General features: G+C 41.0%; 1 protein-coding gene across 1 annotated transcript in view; it reads right to left on the bottom strand.

Annotated features, from left to right (window-relative positions):
- The window catches only part of LOC126278845 (odorant receptor Or2-like), a 146,533-nt gene that overhangs the window by 20,323 nt on the left and 106,587 nt on the right, over positions 1-19,623 (bottom strand). Inside the window, exons 6-7 of the mRNA XM_049979121.1 lie at positions 14,970-15,074; positions 3,416-3,577 (exon numbers count right to left, since the gene is read on the bottom strand). Of these exons, the coding sequence (XP_049835078.1) occupies positions 3,416-3,577; positions 14,970-15,074 (267 nt within the window). The remainder of the gene's footprint in view (positions 1-3,415; positions 3,578-14,969; positions 15,075-19,623) is intronic.

Genomic DNA, 19,623 nt, shown 5'->3' with positions numbered 1-19,623 from the left:
ACCAGATCGGATACGTCTGTCATCTTGGCTGTACCTTCACATAACACAAAATCTTTCTCCGTGTCATTCTCCATCTCAGCCATACGACTATGGAACGCGCTCCCCTGTGATCTGCGTCTTATCCAGAACTACTCAACATTCAAGAGGGAACTCAAAATTTACATATTAGGGACGGTATAGCCACCATTGTTGTGCCCCTCTCATCTCATTCTTTCTCCTCTCCATCACAGCTTCGAATTTTACCAATCTTTTTCTCTTCCTCTAACCTATCTACCTCTTATATATCTCTTTTACCCCATTCTATCGTCTTATGTCTCTGCTCGATGAGAATAGCTCACAAGCTGCAAGAATATAACGAGAAAATTCCCAACTAACAATGGGACTGACATTCACAAAAGAAAAGTATGTTTACTTTCATATACATAGTCACTATTATTATTATTATTATTATTATTATTATCGTTATTATTATCATTCTTGATTGTTATAATTATTTTTATTGTTATAATTATCATTGTACTACTGTTATAATCTCAATTTTTTGTTTAACATCAATACTGCATAATACGTTAAATGTCCTTAATGTTATTTAGAAACTGTAACTCGTTCAATCTGAGTATGCCTGGTTAGGTGTAAGAGAGGGCCTGAAGGCCCTAATCTTGCCAGGTAAAATAAATGCATAAATAAATAAATAAATAAAATAAATAAATAAAATAAATAAATAAATGTGTCTCCTACATGTTTAAAACACTAGACACATGCCTGACGGCTATGGCTTGTAATAAAAAATCAAAGAAGACCAACTGCATCACATACGGAAGGTGCCACCTTGGATTTTTTTTAAAAGTTTCCCGGTGTCTTAGGACTAACATACTGTGTTCGGTAGTATTTACATCCATTTTAATTCAACACAGGTGACCCATAATGGATTTTAATGTCAGTAGGGTAGGGAGGAGAGCGGAGAGGGGGGAATATTTTGCCTGTGCTAGAGTATCAGTAGGAGGGGAAATGACGTTGACCCTGATATTAAAAGGTGGTTGACAGGGGAGGGACATGGTCTTTGCATTTGTGTTGTGTCTTATAGACAGTAATAATTGACTGCTAATGCTCGATACACAATTATCATTCATTCGCCAGTATATGAATGATGTCATGACCGAAAAGTAACATGAAAGTAGTTTATCAATTTTTAACTCATGCTGATTAAAAATCGGACATGAGCACTCCAGATTTCGACTTATTCTTGAAGTTGAAAATCCTATGCAAAGAAATCGTCTTTTTATTCTTTAGCTCAGAAATTCCACTGTTGAACTGCTGAACGTAAACGTTGTATGGAACAGTTAAGTTTTCCAGGTAAAAAAAAAAAAAAAAAAAAGTTCAAATGGCTCTGAGCACTATGGGACTTAACTGCTGTGGTCATCAGTCCCCTAGAACGTAGAACTACTTAAACCTAACTAACCTAAGGCCATCACACACATCCATGCCCGAGGCAGGATTCGAACCTGCAACCGTAGCAGTCGCGCGGTTCCGGACTGAGCGCCTTAACCGCTAGACCAACGCGGCCGGCTAATATTTCCAAGCACCGAAGCTCTAAAATGAATGTGATTCAGAATCACTGAGACTATGGAATGCTGAAGAGATCTCTTGAAACAAATTAACCCATAGATAAACAATACGATTTATGTAAGCCTGCGGGCTTTCATAGTCATTGTCACTGAAAGTAAAATCATCTGGATTGTTAGACCATGTCACGTTACTCTCCAGTTTCTTGCACAAACGACGTTTCAATCTCTCTGTTGGGGATCTTCTAGTGTTCCCAGTTAGCTGACCTGCAACACCACAAGATCCTCATGAAGATCCCAACAGACGGGTTGAAATGTTGTTTGTGTTAGAAAAAATCGAAAAGGAACATGACACGACCAAACAAGCCACAAGATTTTACCTACAGACAAAACAGCGTCTTCCAAAAATGAACGCCGCATTCTTTTAGTCAGGCAGTTATTCATTTAAACTTTTCTTTCATTTCACAATCGATTTTGACTTTTTAAGCTTTTAACCAGCAATCAGTAGCATAGAAAAGCACGCTGTACTACCACTATTAAATGGCAACACAGTGGAATGAAAGCAAATTAACAGAAGGTTAGTTACCTAGGAAAGGTGCCACATATATACAAATGGCTGGACATTCACAGTTTCTATTTAAATTTGTATTTTTGTAAATCTGATTGTGAATGATGATTAGGCAGTAGCTGGTGCACATTAGCGGGGAAATGTGCAAAAAAGGAATGCTGACCAAAGCAAAAAAGCGAGGGCAGTCTAATAATTTCAGAGTCCTTGGTACATAGATTTCTGTGTGTATGAAAAGGAAAAGTAAGCTAATAAAAATGAAATAAAAGTAAAGTTTCAAAATATAGAAGTTCAAACATTTAAAATTACACTTAGTTGACAGACAATATGAACAGTCCTAAATGTTAGTGTACAAACTATCAATGGTTAATACTATTTGTTAGTGTGGAAAATACAAATGTAATTGTTAGTTTAGGTTCAATTATATGTGAGTAAAATAGGAATAGTTTGGTTCAATTTGTTCGATGATTAGTGTATCTGTTTGATAATTAAGTGAATAAAAATTTGTTTCTCGAAGAATATTTGTTTTCTCCCCTTCCTTTGCATTATGAATTAGATGCTTATGGTAAATGTTTTAAGAGTGTGTTTTTGTGTATGAGCTGTAATCGTTAGTGTACTTGCACAATTTTCTTCACATTTTGTGTTCTTTAAATCGAATTCAGTAACTTCTTCCTGTTGGCCCAATTATAGTATTTCACAATCTTCAAACCCAATTTTATATGTTTCTAACTTATTTAATGTTCCATTCTATGAAAAGTGTGTCTTATAATCCTTTTAACATGGTTGTCGGTGTGAAATCCGATTTTATTTTTTGTATGTTTAAAAAATTTTGGTACTTTGTTTGAAATGTTACCATAATACGGAGAAACTGTGAAATTAGTCTTTTGTTTAACTGTTTTTTTCTCTGGAATAATGCCATTCCTGTCTAATTTTTGCTGTCTTTTCAATTTTCGTTTGTGCTTTTCTATAATCACTTGTGTTTCAAAATCGTTGTCTTTGGCTAAATTTTTAAGGATTGTTATTTCTTTGTTAATCTCATCTTCATAGCTACATGAAAGTATGCTTTTTTATAATTGCATCTTATTCTTTTTTCTGTTCGTCCTGTGTCGTCTTTACGAGTTCTTCTTGTTCGATTATGAACAATGTTCATTTTATACACTCCTCTATAACTTCCTTACAGTCTATACATAAATGTTCATTTCATTTATGAAATTTCCCTCACATTCCATGATCGCTGTAAATAAGACACAGTATGAGTCACACATTGTCCCAGAATGAGCCTCCTCACCGCCACGAAGGACTCCCTGGAGAAGGGGAAGAACCCTCCAGCGGTGATCCGCAGAGGTCTCTGCGCGCGGTGCATCAGAAGCAGCAGAGACTTCTTGATGGACAGGGGGCACCCCTGCAGTGACGTCACAGCGTCGTACGCCGCCACGGCTAGGTTCTCGCTCTGCAACAGTCCACCAGCACCCACTCCAATAATGTCCACGGCTATGTACCAACAGTTCCGTGCATGTAAACATCTTCTGTTACTTTATCTATGGAAGAATCTACGTAATCTGTACCTTGTTTCGAATTATAAATACAGTCTACAAATCTGAAAAAGGAGGAAGGGAGTAGTGAGAGACTGAAGATTTGATTAGCGCTCTGAATATGTCCCCTGCAAATCAACTGAAAAAAAAAATAAGATAACACATTTTCATATTTCCGTGCACTGATACATAGCAGTAATAGCTTTGGAAAACTTCCTGTTCTGAGGAAAGAGTATTATGTGAATGAAATGTACTAACTAGAATTACACAGGGTGAACTTGAATTCCACCCTGTTCCAGTTTTCTCACAGTCCATGTTTCACTAGCATACAGTCTTGTGCTCGAAATGTACATTTTACAGAAATTTTTTCCTCAAGTTAAGGCCTATATTTCATAGTATTAGATTTCTCTTGGCCAGGAATGCCTTTTTCCAGGTGCTAATTTGCTTCTTATGTCGTCCTTGTTCCGTCCGTCATGGGTTCAAATGGTTGAAATGGCTCTGAGCACTATGGGACCCAACATATGAGGTCATCAGTGCCCTAGAACTTAGAACTAATTAAACCTAACTAACCTAAGGACATCACAATCATCTATAACCGAGGCAGGATTCGAACCTGCGACCGTAGCAGTCGCGCGGTTCCGGACTACAGCTCCTAGAACCGTTTGACCACCGCGGCCGGCCGTCATGGGTTATTTTGTTCTCAATGTAGCAGAATTTCTCAACATTATCTACTTTGTAATGTTTAATTATTATGTTAAGTTTCTCGCTTTTCTCATTTCTGCTACTTCTCATTAATTTCGTCTTTATTTAAATTACTCTCGATCCACATTCTGTACACATTACACAGTTCGTTCCATTCAACAGGTCAACAGGTCCTGTAATTCTTCTTCACTTTCACTCAGGATAGCAATGTCATCAGCCAGTCGTTTCATTGATATCCTTTCGTTTTGAATTTTTGTCCCACTCTTGAACCTTTCTTATTTCCATCATTGCTTCTTCGATGCATGAACTGAACAGTAGGGGCAAAATACATCAACCCGGTCTTACACCGTTTTTCTCTTATTGTTCTCTCTTGGCTCTTGTACATATTGTGTATTCCCCATCTTTCCTTAGAGGTTACCTTTATTTTTCTCAGAATTCCGAACATCCTGCATCATTTGACAGTGTTGTTCAAATGTGTGTGAAATCTTATGGGACTTAACTGCTTAGATCATCAGTCCCTAAGCTTAACCTAAATTATCCTAAGGACAAACATACACACCCATGCCCGAGGGAGGACTCGAACCTCCGCCGGGACCAGCCGCACAGTCCATGACTGCAGCCCCCAGACCGCTCGGCTAATCCCGCGTGGCCCATTTCACAGTGTCGAGCGCTTTTTCCAGGTCGACAAATCTTACGAACGTATCTTAATTTTTCTTTTTCTTGCTTTCATTATCAACCGCAACGTCAGAGTTGCCTCTCTAGACCCTTTACCTTTGCTAAAGCCGAACTGGTCGTCGTCTAACACATCCTCGATGTCCTTTTCCGTCCTGCTGTATATTATTATCATCAACAACGTTGATGTATGAACTGTTAAGTCGATTGTGCTATAATTCTCATACTTATCAGCTTCTGTAGTATTTGGAAATGTGTGGATTATGTTTTTAGAAAGTCAGATGGTATATCACCAGACCCACATTCGAGGGCTGTCCAGAAAGTAAGTTACGATCGGTCGCGAAATGGAAACAACTATGAAAATCCGATAAAGTTTTGCAAAGATGTGTTGGGCAGTGTCTCTAGTATGACTCTAGGTAGAATTATGTCGCTCTTTTCATTCCTAAGCTCTTAGTGAGCGCATAAAGATGTTATAGAAAATAGTGTCTCCCGCCAAGTACGAGGGCCTGGTGAGAATTTTCCCCTGAAGCTATGCAACCAACATTACATAACTGTCGTGCGGTTTCTTCTTCAAGACAATTCTCAGCCTCATTTTGCAGGGGCAATGAACATATTCTTGCATCGTTTCAATTGCAAATGTTTGGTTACCCACAATACAGCACGTAATTGTCTCCCACTGAGTTTCATCTGTGCTCAAACGAACCGCTGGCTATGAAGACAACATTTTGGCACAGACAACGAGCTTTAGGTCAGCGTTGAGAATTGGCGGAAAGCACTGGCGGCTGCCTTCTATGATGAGGGTATTGGAAAGTTGGTACAACGCTACGACGAATGTCTGAGTCAGAACGGCGACTACGTAGAGAAGTAGCTGAAAGGTGTAGCTAACTGTTACAAATGAAACATTTCTGATTTTCACTGTGATTTTCATTTCGCGATCAGTCGTAACTTACTTTCCGGACAGCCCTCGTATATTGTACACACAAACTCGAATAGTCGTTCTGTTGCTACATCCCCCAAATGATTTTAAAAATTCCGATGGAATATTATCTATCCCTTCTGCCTTATCTGATCTTAAGTCTTCCAAAGCTCTTTTAAATTCTGATTCTAATCTGGATTCCATATGTCTTCTATATCGATTCCTGTTTCTTCTTCTATCTTGTCATCAGACAAGACTTCCCCCTCATAATGGCCTTCATTGTAATCTATCCACCTATCAGCTCTCTCCTCTGCATTTAACAGTCGAATTCCAGTTGCACTCTTAATATTACCACCCTGTCTTTTAATTACACAGAAGGTTGTTTTGACTTTTCTGTATGCTGACCCAGTCCTGACAATCACTTCTCTTTCGATTTCTTCACATTTTTCATGCAACCATTTCGTCTTACCTTCCCTGCACTTTCTATTTATTTCTATTCCAATTGGCTTGTATTTCTGTATTCCTGAATTTCCCTGAACATTTTTATACTTCTTTCTTTCATCGATCGCTCGATTGACTTCTGATACCCTGTGTTTCTTTGCAGTTGCCTTCTTTGTACCTATGCTTTTTTTCCAACTTTTTTGGTTGTACCTTTTAGAGATACCCATTCCTCTTCAACTGGACTGCTTACTGTTCTAGGCATTATCGTAGTATCTACAGCCTCTGAGAAGGCGTATCTCTTTATTCCTTAATATTTCCATATTCCTCTTCTTTGCACTTTTATTCTTCCTGATTCCTCTCGGAAATACCTCTTCTTTGCTCACTTATTCTTTCTGATTACTCTCTTCGCCATGTCCTCTTCAAGTCAGTGTCTAACCTGGCTGAAGGGTGACCTTCACGTCTCTGATTGCTCCTTCCGCACTTCTGTCCACGTTAAACATCCCAACAATTATCAGTATCTGCAGCTCGACATATAGCATCCCTTCCACACCAAGAAGTTCCTCCCATAAGGCCTGGCCACCTGGGGATGGAGTATTTGCAGTGACGCGAACTCCCTTACTCAGTAGACCGACTGTCTCACAAAGTCCTTCACGTACGAGCACTATCCTCCAGACTTAGTCCACAAACAGAACGCTTGATCTATATCTCCACATACCCTGAAACCTTTCACCACCCCCAAGAATCAGCTAACCTGGACTGGACAACTTGACCACAATCTCCGTCAGGGTTTTGATTATATGTCATCACGCCCTGAAATGTGGGACATTTTGCACAAGATCTTCTCACGCTTCCTAAACTGATGTTATGTCATCCACCCAACGTCCACAACGTCCTAGTTCTTCCCTGTACCACTCCAAATGTCAGCTCCTGTCCAGAGGGATGAATATCGCTATGGAAGATCCAGGTGTAAGATGTGCCCTACCGACAAACCCTGCCTTTCCCATACTAGTCCCGTCAAAGACTTATCCTACCTCATCAGAGTGAGGGCCGCCTGTGAAAGCAAACATCTCATATACTTGCTCTGCTGCAATCATTGCGCAGCTTTTTATACTAGTATGACTACCAAACAACTTTCCACAAGGATAATGGCCGTCTTCAAACGGTGGCCAAGAGCGTAGTGGCCTACCCTGTGATACAAAATTCGGCTGAATATACATGCTTGATTTCAATGGCTGCTTCACCAACTGGGCCAGCTGAATCCTTACCTCCACCATGATATTTTCAGAACTGCGCAGATGGGAGTTATTCTTACAATACATTCTCCAATCCCGAAATTATCCCGGCCTCAACCTAAACTCCCCACACCCTCCAGCCAACAGATTCTGGTTTCCAACCCCTCTGCCCTATCGCCACCTTCCTATTCATGAACTCTCATCTTCATTGAACACTCCAGTCATTTCCCCTCACTGCTAATCTCCTTTTCGGCTACCAGTTTCTCCTTCCTCCCCCCTGTCTTTCCACAGTCACACAATGCTCCACCAAGCAGCCTTGTCCTCTTGTCGAAAATGTCCCAGCAAAACTATATTGTTCTTAGAGATCTCACTTGACTCATTTTGACAAATTCCTGGACTAAACTAACATACTTCAACAATATTTAAACAAAGAAATGTTATAAATATTTGGTCACTCATAGATCATTCACAATACTTACAAATAAATGATTGTTCATAAATAAATAAGCTCGTGTTTTTGCGCAAGTGCTCTCACATTAAATGACAACGAATTGTCGTTAGATTATTTATGCCTCTTGACAGATGTGTCGTTTGGTTAAATTTTCGGTTGTGGTGTCAGCTAACACTTGCGAATGATCTCTTTTAAATTCAGTTTTCTGTAGCATTTACATCAACATTTAAATAAAGTTACTGGCGAAATAGTGAATTGTGCATTAAATAATTATAAAAGTGCGTCAATATGTAAGATATTCATCATGTGTTCATTATCTGTGTAAATGTGGAGAATACGACGTTCTGGAAAACATTTGCATAAGTCAATGTATTATAAAACATATACAGATGAGTGCTTTCAGGCTACCATCTGAGATGTCTCACACTGAAATCGCATGAAGCGGTTAAAAGTTGTTAATCAAGAGGTTCATTGTGAAAATGTTTATTCGCTACGAAATGTTAGCTTCCGTAATATTATAAAGGTACTGAAATACTGTTGTGTCACTGGATGCACCTCATTTTTCTGGGATCGCCGAAGTATTTAGATTTGCATTGATACTCGACTGTAAATTATTATACACTCTCAGACTGCTGTAAGAAGCCCTCTTTCAGCTTGCCTGACACTCCACCTTTTCTGCAGAATTCTCTCCTGCATAACATTGTCTCCATGTGAACAACAGCTGTGTCCAAATTCTAAGCTTTTGGTTTAACCATTTCCAAAGACGCACTCCTTGTCCCTGCGGCTGGACTGCCGCATGACTCTCTCGTCCCACTGCTTCGCATCCAGCCAAGCCAGCAAATTCAGCTCTCCTGACTACCAGGTCTAGGCCGACGATTAGCTCTTCCACATACTCACAGCCTTACAGCCTACTTTACTCCCCACCCTCAAGCTTGCATTCATTACTGCTCGCTTCTGTCGCAGGTTTCTTTTCCGGCAGCATCAGTTGTACCTTGACAGTGACACACAGCAGTATGGATGGCTTCACTACCGATATCGTGTATGGGTTGAATGAATGCAATTGAAAAGCGGCACAACAACGCCGCACTGAGCTCTTTACGCAGTGAAGGCAACGAACCATAGTTGTTTTCGATGTGTATAAAGGCACCTACAAGATACCTGATTCTTCCGTATTACAATTGAAGATGCTGGCCGTGAAAGGTATGCCAGAACACCAGGTTCGGAAGAGAATGTATAACACAGAATTTGGAACGAACGTGCCACCAGCAGCTGGCGAATTGTACTGGCTCTGAACGCAAGCCCCACTCCTCTTTTAGACATCTTACATGAATAACAACTGCATATTGCAAGATTTTTCTGCGCTTTGAAGTTGTTTTCATAGAAACAAAAGTAATTCCGGTAATAAACTGAATAAATCATAATTGCATTATTACTCTGCAACGAGCCCCCAGAAATCATGGAGCTATTGTACTAAAACACTCAGAATATATTCTTGAACAACTTCCATAAATTATATGTCTGGCTGCATCCTGTATGTATGACGTACATGTAATTGAAGAATTACGGTTCATCTGCAGTACATGTCTCGCTAGCATTCGCTTGTCAGGTAGTTCTCGAATTAGTGGCTGAAGAAATTTTTAATGCCAGTATCTGATCCGTAACAGGGGAAGAGCTGGCGACGTGAGGTTCCTACACTCCATTCCAAACCTCTGCACTGTGCTGCTTCGAGTGTAGGAAAAAATATACTTTCATTATCGTCGAATGAACCTTACTTAAATCTGGTACCGAGAGAAGATCCAACCTACACCTTTCTATTTGTTTACACGCGGAAATCAAGTGTGTAGCAAATATAAAGAAAAATGGTTCAAATGGCTCTGAGCACTATGGGACTTAACATCTATGGTCATCAGTCTCCTAGAACTTAGAACTACTTAAAGCTAACTAACCTAAGGACGTCACACAACACCCAGCCATCACGAGGCAGAGCAAATATCAGTTTATTTTCTTAAAGGCTGGTTTAATTGGGTTGACTTTAATAGCACATTTGCTCTATTCACGACTACAAGAGTTATTGCGTAGTAGAAATTAATCCATTACGTATTTGACTGTAAATAAATGAAACATGAAAATCAATTTAGTAGCAGATTGCGATTTTAAGACTAATGATTTAGGTAACAACGTGACGTTTTTCTGTTTCTTTCACCAAAGAAACTGACATACGCTTAGCTGTCAGTCTCGTGGAGGCTAGTGGAAAACATTTTTTGGTGTGACACTAATTAATCAACAATTGTGATTGCAGCTTCTTTGTTGAATGTCTTTTCTGTCCTCAGATCCTTGTTAAACTGTGAGTCATTCAGTTAATGGACAACTAACTGTTCAAAACATTAGTTTTCCACAGTCAGTTTACATACATTGGTAGTTTAAATTTTGCACCTGCGGATTCGTGGTGGTGTTTTTGACTAGTAATCAATACGTCTTCGGTTCTGGGTTAGAACCTAGTCCCTGGTTAAATCTGAACAAAAAACATCACCAATGGCGGCCGAAGACTCCTCTTTCTGCCAGCAGACTTGTCAAAGAGGGTGGAGGAGTTAATCGGAGTTCAAGGCACTCTCTGGCCCTTGGGGTGGAAAACTGACCCTAAAAGTCGGATGAGTCGAAAATGGTCAACGGCATGAGGACGCAGAGGGCAATGGAAACCATTGCATTAAAAATACATCATGTGTATCACAGGACATGCGGTCTGTAGTTGAAACGCACTATAGAGCCAAAGAAACTGGTACAACTGCCTGTTATCGTGTAGGGCCTCCGCGACCATGCACAAGTGTTGCAACATGACATGGTATGGAATCGAATAATGTCTGAAGTAGTGCTGGAGTTAACTGATACCATGAATCTTGCAGGTTTGTCCATAAATCCGTAAGAGAACGAGAGGGTGGAGATCTCTTCTAACAGTATGTTGCAAGGCACCCCAGATATGCTCAATAATGTTTATGTCTGGGGAGTTTGGTGGTCAGCAGAAGTGTTTAAACTCATAAGAGTGCTCCTGGAGCCACTCTGTAGCAATTCTGGACGTGTGGGGTGCCGCATTGTCCTGCTGGAACTGCCTAAGTCCGTTGGAAGGCACAATGGACGTGAATGGAAGCAGATGACAAGACAGGATGCTTACGTGCGTGTCACCTCTGAGAGTCTTATCCAGACGTATCAGCGGTCCCATATTACTCCAACTGCACATGCCCCACGCCATTGCAGAGCCTCCACCAGCTTCAACAGTCCCCTACTCTTCAGTCGTTGTCGGTCCCGTTCTTGCAGTATCTTTTTCGTGCGGGAAAACCCTTTCTTCAGCACTACCTCTGAGATGCTGTATCCCAACGCTCGTGCGCCTACTATAGCATCACGTTCAAACTCACTTAAAAGTTGATAACATGCCATTGTAGAAGCAGCAACCGATCTAACATCTGAACCAGACACTTGTTGTCTTGTATAGGCGTTGCTCACTACAGCGCTGTATTATGCCTGTTTACATGTCCCTGTAGTTGAATGTGCATGCCTATACCAGTTTCTTTGGTGCTTCAACGCAGTACCATGATGATCTGTCCATTGGCCGAAGATTCCGTATTAATTCCCCATTCAGATCTCCTGGAGGGGACTGCCAAGGGCGAGGTGACAATGAGAAAAGTATGGAATAACTAACGAAGGGATAACATTCAATGATTCAGAGCATTGGATGTTAGCAATTTGAACTTATTAGAAAAGCTAGAAAATACAAAAAGGAAAATGCAAAGCTCACCTTAGACATAGACAGGATAAGTGAAATGAAATGGAAAGAAGATACTGATTTCTAATTATCAAAATGGATCAAATGGCTCTGAGCAATATGGGACTTAACTTCTGAGGTCATCACTCTCCTAGAACTTAAACCTAACTGACCTAAGGACGTCACACACATCCATGCCCGAGGCAGGATTCGAACCGGTCCCGCGGTTGCAGACTATAGCGCCTAGAACCGCTCGGCCGGCTCTAGTTAGCAGAAAATGGTCTAACGGGAGGAGGAATACGGTTGTTCATCGGATTCGACAGCAAACTAACGCCACAACAATATGCCGATTTCGCAACCAGAAGATGAAGACGTAGAGAATGTACTATGAGAATATTCAACCCGTAATTCAAAATGTAAGGACAGACGAAAATCTAATAATGACGGGGAATTAGAACGCGGTTATAGGGGAAGGACCAATGCTATGGTTCTCAGAAAGGTTCAGGGAAAGGCAGGAATACAGCCATAAAAATGCCTTAGGAATGAAATAAATATTGACTAATTGAGTACCGCAATTAATTTCAGATGGTAACAGCGAATATTCTGTTCCAGAATCACAAGAGCAGAAGCTATACTTGAAAAAGACCTAGAGACACGGGAAAATTCCATCTGGGTTACATAAGGGCCAGACAGAGGTTTCGAAAACAGATTTAGGATTTCAAGGAATACCCAGGAGCAGATGTAGGTTCTGTTCACAGTTTAGTAATGATGGAAAATAGAATTAAGTTAAAGAAATCATGTGTAAGGAACTGGGATATTGACGTACTGAGGAATGATGAGACGCAACTGAAGTTCGCTTAAGACGCGGATGCTGCGACAATGAAAACAAGAATAGGCAGTTAAGTTGAAGAGAAGTTGAAGACAGAAAGAGGCGAAAAATACGATAACTGTCACAGATGTTGGACAAACATAAGTGCAAGGAAGGCAGCTGCGAGGAAACCTGGGGTAACAAAAGAAATCAATTGATCGACGAAAGAAGGAAGTACAGAAGGGTTCAGGGAAAGGCAAGAATACAGCCATATAAATGTCTTAGGAATGAAATAAATTTGGAGTGCAGTGAAGCCAAGGCTTAGAGGTTGCAGGAAAAATATGAAGAAATCGAAAAAAGAGATGTTTCTCGGAAGCACTGACTTGGCATACAGAAAAGCCAAAACAGCATTTCGTGAACTTAAGAGTATAACAGGAATTCCACTGTTAAAATCAGAGGAGAGGGCGGACAGTGGATACACTGAAGGCCTTTATGATGAGGATGACTTGTCTGACGACGTAATAGAAGAAGAAATTTTAGTCGCTGTGGAGACTTTTTGTTTTGTCATCAGTCTACTGACTGGTTTGATGCGGCCCGCCACGAATTCCTTTCCTGTGCTAACCTCTTCATCTCAGAGTAGCACTTGCAACCTACGTCCTCAATTATTTTCTTGACGTATTCCAATCTCTGTCTTCCTCTACAGTTTTTGCCCTCTGCAGCTCCCTCTAGTACTATGGAAGTCATTCCCTCATGTCTTAGCAGATGTCCTACCATCCTGTCCCTTCTCCTTATCAGTGTTTTCCACATATTCCTTTCCTCTCCGATTTTGCGTAGAACCTCCTCATTCCTTACCTTATCAGTCCATGGAAGACATAGGGGATCGAATATTAGTGAAAATTTAAAAGAGCTCTGGAGTACTTGAGATGAAATAAAGCCCTTTCGCTCCGCCTCCCTGCTTCCACCTCACCCTTCCCTTCTCCACATCCCATGACATACAACTTCTTGGAACAGACCAATCAAGGAGCTCCAAGGCCAACAACAACACACAAACACACACACACACACACACACACACACACACACACACACAAACAAACAAATCAATCAGTTCCCGCTATTTTGGTGTCTTAAAAAAGAAACAGCCAACGTGAGGGTTTCCTATTGATAACGAAGATCGGACCGCACGACATTATTCTAGTCGAGTGATAATGACAACTGCATAATTGGCGGTCTTGCTGGCTGGAATTGGTATATACATCTATTGTATGTCTGCCATGAGCAGTTCAGCTCATATTTTCACAACAAATAGTGAACCAGTGTGTTACATTTACATTTTCATTACCATAATAGTTCCATAACAAATAGGCTGCTTACATTTTTTCTATATCTACAGTCTACAGACTACAATTTTTGTAATTTATATTATAATCATATATGGGTTGAAGTTCCAGTCTGTTACCTCTACAACACATTGGTTACTATTTCATTTTCATCTTCTACCAGTATTTTACGTCTTAAATAAATTTTAAATCGTTTCCTGCTGAACACAAAGCTGTTCATAAGTCCTGCTTCTCGAAAATGACCCCATGCTATGGTTCTCTCTCCACCATTATGTACGAAGGGCTTATCATATTTGAAAATAATGCCAATTTACATTGCTTGTTAATGGGAACAGTATATGCCTTAGATCGAATTACATATTGAGCAGTTGACTCATAAACATCATTTGGGGGAGGGGGTGATGAAGAGAAGAAGGGGGGACCAGAGGGGCCTAGCTTAGTAGAAACGACGAATGTTAGGATGTTGTGAGTTTGATGCCTCTGCATCTAGGCAACCCAAAAGAAAAAGTTCATATTGTCGGAAACAACAAGATTTTTATCTCCAAAAAGTCTTTATACAATATTTTGAGTGCTGGCTATTAGATAAATGAGTCAATAAGCTTCCACGAAATACATCAAAGGAATAAATGAAATTCTGTGTAGTCGCAGTTATGGCGTTTCAGAATGGGTGCCTTTTACAGGTATGGTCCAATCTGCTGCAGTTCGTCCGCACTCTATAAAAGAACTGATGTTAGAAACTAGATAAAAAAATGCTACAGACAAAAAATTAAATTGTATGAAAAGGCATTTGTAATGTAGAAATTTTACTTCTGAAAAATGAAATAAATTTTAATCTTTGACGCCCAGCTGTGATGCTAACACTTTATCGTGGACAGTTTCGTGAGTTCCATTCTGAACATCACAGTACTAAACACAACTTTCACAGCTAGAAACCTTGGGGCAAAGTAAAACTATTTAATACAGCGTATCGGTCACTGAGCGATGAGCCACTTACTTCTGTAATAAGGTCATCCCCGAACCAGCAGTAAATGAAAAGCTCCGCAAGCATGCCAGTTAAGTACAAGCCAAATTTTCCAATCTGCTGCAGTCCGTCCGCGCTCTATAAAAGAACTGATTTTAGAAACTAGATAAAAAATGCTACAGACAAAAAATTAAATTGAGAAACTACTGTAAAAATACTTTAACATCGAACAGTGCATTTCAGTCATGTCGTTCACGAATCCTATCCTTTTACTCCCATCATAAATGATAGCCTATAAGAATCTGCAACATATCAACCTAAAAATAAATGTATGTCACTGCAACTCATATTTATAAAGAATTCTAACAATCAATTACAACATAAGATCATTTTATGAAAATTACTTCTAGACTACTCCATAATTTAATCTAAGAAAAAAGAAAACGAACCTCTTCCCTCAACACCTCTCATCTGCTAATATTGAATGCTGCCTCTTGAAACCGAAACACCAGAAAGGACGGTAAATAATTTTACACTGTAGTACGTTTTTTCCAGGTCGACAAATCCTATGAACGTGCCATGATTTTCTTTAGTCTTGCTTCTATGATCAACCACAGTGTCAGAATTACCTCACTCGTCCCTATGCTTTTCTAAAGTCAAACTGATCGTCATCTAGCACATTCTCAATTTTCTTTTCCATTCTTCTGTATATTACTTTTGTCAGTAACTTGGATGCATGAGCTGTTAAGCTGACTGTGCGATAATTCTCGCACTTGACAGCACTTACAGTCTTCGGAATTGTGTGGATGATATTTTTCCGAAAGAAAGATGATATGTCGCCAGACTCATACATTCTACACACCACTGTGAATAATCGTTTTGTTGCCACTTCCCCAGATGATTTTAGAAATTTTGATGGAATGTTATGTATTCCTTCTGCCTTATTCGCTCTTAAATCCTCCAAAGCTCTTTTATATTCTGATTCTAATATTGGATCCCCTACCTATTCTAAATCGACTCCTGTTTCTTCTATCACATCAGACAAATCTTCCCCCTCATAGACGCTTTGAATGTACTCTTTCCGCCTATCCGCTCTCTCCTCTGCATTTAACAGTGGAATTTCCGTTGCACTCTTAATGTTACCACCACCCTTGCTTTTAATCGCACTGAAGGTTGTTTTGACTTTCCTGTATGCTGCGTCTGTCCTCCTGACAATCATTTCTATTTCGATTTCTTCACATTTTTCATGCAGCCATTTCGTCTTAGTTTCCCTGCACTTCCTTTTTATTTCATTGCTCAGCAACTTCTATTTCTGCATTCCTGAGTTTCCCGGAAAATTTACACTATATCCTTTCATCGATCAACTGAAGTGTTTCTTCTGTTTCCCACGGTCTCTTCGCAGTTATTTTCTTTGTACCTATGTTTTCCATTTCAATACTTGTGATGGCCTTTTTTTAGAGATGACCATTTCTCATCAGCTTTACTGTCTACTGAGCTATTCCTTATTGCTGTATCTAGAACCTTATAGAACTTCAAGCGCATCTCTTCATTCTTTACTACTTCCGCCAGTCGTGGGGGCCGAGCGGTTCTAGGCGCGCAGTCCGGAACCGCGCGACTGCTACGGTCGCAGGTTCGAATCCTGCCTCGGGCATGGATGTGTGTGATGTCCTTAGGTTAGTTAGGTTTAAGTAGTTCTGAGTTCTAGGGGACTGATGACCACAGATGTTAAGTCCCATAGTGCTCAGAGCCATTTACTACTTCCGCATCCCACTTCTTTACGTATTGATGCTTCCTGACTAATCTCTTAAACTTCTGCCTACTCTTCATCACCGCTATATTGTGATCTGATTATATGTCACTGGGTATCCTTTACAATGCAGGATCTGATTTCAGAATCTCTGTCTGACCATGATGTAATCTGAGAACTTTCCGTATCACCTGGCCTTTTCTAAGTCTCCCTCCCGCTCTTGCATTTCTTCATCGGAGTATTCGCTATTGGCCGGACGGTGTGGCCGAGCGGTTCTAGGCGCTTCAGTCTGGAACCGCGCGATCGCTAAGGTCGCAGGTTCGAATTCTGCCTTGGGCATGGATGTGTGTGATGTCCTTAGGTTTAAGTACACTACTGGCCATTAGAATTGCTACACTAAGAAAAGCAGATGACAAACGGGTATTCATTGAACAAATATATTATACTAGAACTGACACATGATTACATTTTTACCCAATTTGGGTGCATAGATCCTGAGAAATCAGTAATCAGAACAACCACCTCTGGCCGTAATAACGGCCTTGATACGCCTGGGCATTGAGCTTGGGTGGTGTGTACAGGTAGAGCTGCCCATGCAGCTTCAACACGATACCACAGGTCATCAAGAGTAGTGACTGGCATATTGTGACGAGCCAGTTGCTCAACCACCATTGACCAAACATTTTCAAATGGTGGGAGATCTGGAGAATCTGCTGGCCCGGGCAGCAGTTGAACATTTTCTGTATCCAGAAAGGACCGTACAAGACCTGCAACATGCGGTCGTGCATTATCCTGCTGAAATGTAGGGTTTCGCAGGGATCGAATAAAGGGTAGAGCCACGGGTCGTAACACATCTGAAATGTAATGTCCACTGTTCAAAGTTCCATCAGTGCGAACAAGAGGTGACCGAGACGTGTAACCCATACCATTACGATGGTGAAACGCCAGTATGGCGATGACGAATACACGCTTCCAATGTGCGTTCACCGCGATGTCGCCACACACAGATGCGACCATCATGATGCTGTAAACAGAACCTAGATTCATCCGAAAAAATGACGTTTTGCCATTCGTGCACCCAGGTTCGTTGTTGAGCACACCATCATATGCGCTCCTGTCTGTGATGCAGCGTCAAGGGTAACCACAACCATGGTCTCCGAGCTCATAGTCCATTCTGCTGCAAACGTCGTCGAACTATTCCTGCACATGGTTGTTGTCTTGCAAACGTCCCCATCTGTTGACTCAGGGATCGAGACGTGGCTGCACGATCAGTTAGAGCCATGCGGATAAGATGCCTGTCTTCTCGACTGCTAGTGATACGAGGCCGTAAGGATCCAGCACGGCGTTCCGTATTACCCTCCTGAACCCACCGATTCCATATTCTGCTAACAGTCATTGGATCTCGACTAACGCGACCAGCAATAGTGCGATACGATAAACCGCAATCGCGATAGGCTACAATCTGATCTTTATCAAAGTCGGAAACGTGATGGTACGCATTTCTCCCCCTTATGCGAGGCATTACAACAACGTTTCACCAGGCAACGCCTGTCAACTGCTCTTTGTGTATGAGGAATCGGTTGCAAACTTTCTTCACGTCAGCTCGTTGTAGGTGTCGCCACCGGCGCCAACCTTGTGTGAATGCTCTGAAAAGCTAATCATTTGCTTATCACAGCGACTTCTTCCTGTCGGTTAAATTTAGCGTTTGTAGCACGTCATCTTCGTGGTGTAGCAATTTTAATTGCCTAACTTCTAGGAGACTGATGACCTCAGATGTGAAGTCCCATAGAGCTCAGAAACATTTGAACCAGTATTCACTATTACTAGCTGAAATTTGTTACAGAACTCAATAAGTCTTTACCCTTTCTCATTCCTTGTGCCAAGATCATATTCTTCTGTAACATTTTCTTCTACTCCTTTCCCTACAACTGCATTCCACTCTCCTATGAATATTAGATTTTCATATCCCTTTATATACTGCATTACCCTTTCAGTATCCTCATACACTTTCTCTATCTCTTGATCTTCAGCTCTCGCCGTCGTCATGTATACCTGAACTATCGTTGCCCTTCTTGGTTTGCTGTTGATTAGGATATGAACAACCCTGTCACTGAACCGTTCACAGTAATACACTTTCTGTCTTACATTCCTATTCATAGTGAATCCTACTCTCTTTATACCATTTTACGCTGCTGTTGACATTATCCTATACTCATCTGACCAGGAAACCTTGACTTCTTTTCGTTTCATTTCACTGACTGATGCTATACCTAGATTGAGCCTTTGCATTTCCCTTTTCAGATTATCTAGTTTTCCAAACACGTTCAAGCTTCTGATATTCCACGCTCCGCCTCGTAGAACGTTATCCTTTCTCTGATTATTCAGTCTTTTTCTCATCATCTCTTGCCTCTTACCAGACCTCTCCCGGTGATCCGAATCGAGGACTATTCCGGAATCTTTTGCCAATGGATAGATCATCATGGCACTTTTTCAGTCTCAGGCCACATGTCCTGTTTATACACGTTACGTGTCTTTAATGCAGTGGTTTCAATTGTCTTCTGAATCCTCATGCTGTTGACCATTGCTAATTTTTCCGCCTTTTGGGCAGTTTCCCATCCCAAGGACAAGAGAGTGCCCTGAACCTCTGTCCGTTCCTCCGCCCTCTTTGACAAGGCCGTTGGCAGAATGAGGCTGACTTCTGGCGCCGCAACTCTTCGGCAACCAGCTTATTATTAATCAAAATTTGAGCGGTGGCGTGATTCGAACTCGGGACCGAGGACGCTACACCTAGACCACGGGTTAGCCATCATACGAGGAACACAAAAGAGCATCGAAAAATGGCACCAGCCATTTGCATAACATTTTCGGAAAGAAATCACCAACCTACCACGACAGAAAAGGTTACTGAAATAGTCAGATTCAGTAACAATAGACGCCTGC

Source organism: Schistocerca gregaria, chromosome 6 (assembly GCF_023897955.1).
Source record: "Schistocerca gregaria isolate iqSchGreg1 chromosome 6, iqSchGreg1.2, whole genome shotgun sequence".
Classification (NCBI taxonomy): Eukaryota; Metazoa; Arthropoda; class Insecta; order Orthoptera; family Acrididae; genus Schistocerca; species Schistocerca gregaria.
Note: the sequence above shows the minus strand (reverse complement) of the source record. Positions and strands in the feature narration are given on the sequence as shown.